Here is a 907-nt window from a genome sequence, read left to right as displayed (position 1 = left end):
AGGGATGGCCGGTTGGCTCACTGGCTGAGTGTGGTGCAGACAACACCAAGCCAAGGGTTGAGATACCCTTACTGCTCATCTTTAAAAAAAAAAAAAAAGGTCCAGAAACTTGGTATGGGATGGGTTGTCATTATAGATGCCAAATTACCTAAGATGGTGGTGAGTCTGGGAGAGGCTGAGCCACCAGGTGTCACAGACTTCAATGAATGTAGATGAGTGGCCAGGAGGTCAATAGATAAAAGCAGGACAAGGAGTGTGGTTCAGTGACATGAGCCCCAGATGGGCACTTTTGGCCTGAGAGTTAAGGAGTCAGTGTGAGAATAGCAACAGGGAGCTAGAAGAATGCCATCACTCTGCTCTCCACCCTGTGACATCTGTGCTGTAGGGAAATGAGCAGCCCACATTTGGGAGCTTCACAGGGGAGGGCTCAGTTAAAACAAAGAAGCAGGGCAGGAGCATGGGTGTTAAGGGCATGGGAGTGTGTTTATCATGTCCAAAGGGCATAGGTTGGTAGTGAATGTAAGTATGAAATTGAGTCTGCCCCAAATGTCTGCTTCCTTCCAAGCAAAATAAACCACAAATATGTGAACAGGGTATCGTGATTTTATTACATGTTACTATTCATTCTAAGCCCCTGGAACAAAAAGAACCCTGCGGTAGCTGTTCTTTGCCATCATCTTGGCCAGGCGCATAGCATCCAGAGTCCAGACTTGAGACCCTGGCTACTCTGACTAGGACATTTATTTCCTGGTGTTTAAATCACCTCATCCCACTTTCTGTTTCCTGACAGGCTCAGAGCCCCTATCTTCCCCACCATGGAGGAGTGGATGTCCATTTTTCAGGAGCCATGGACTGCTTCCAGAAGATAGTGAAGACCCAAGGGGTACTGGGGCTCTGGAATGGGGTA

The 907-nt window shown here is 47.9% G+C and overlaps 1 protein-coding gene across 1 annotated transcript in view; it reads left to right on the top strand.

Annotated features, from left to right (window-relative positions):
• Positions 1 to 907, top strand: part of SLC25A43 (solute carrier family 25, member 43) — a 63,867-nt gene that overhangs the window by 51,993 nt on the left and 10,967 nt on the right. Inside the window, exon 5 of the mRNA XM_008571238.1 lies at positions 791 to 904. Coding sequence (XP_008569460.1) covers positions 791 to 904 — 114 coding nt within the window. The remainder of the gene's footprint in view (positions 1 to 790; positions 905 to 907) is intronic.

The sequence above is a fragment of the Galeopterus variegatus genome, unplaced genomic scaffold, assembly GCF_000696425.1.
Source record: "Galeopterus variegatus unplaced genomic scaffold, G_variegatus-3.0.2 Scaffold669, whole genome shotgun sequence".
NCBI classification, from domain to species: domain Eukaryota; kingdom Metazoa; phylum Chordata; class Mammalia; order Dermoptera; family Cynocephalidae; genus Galeopterus; species Galeopterus variegatus.
This window is presented reverse-complemented; position numbering and strand designations above follow the sequence as displayed.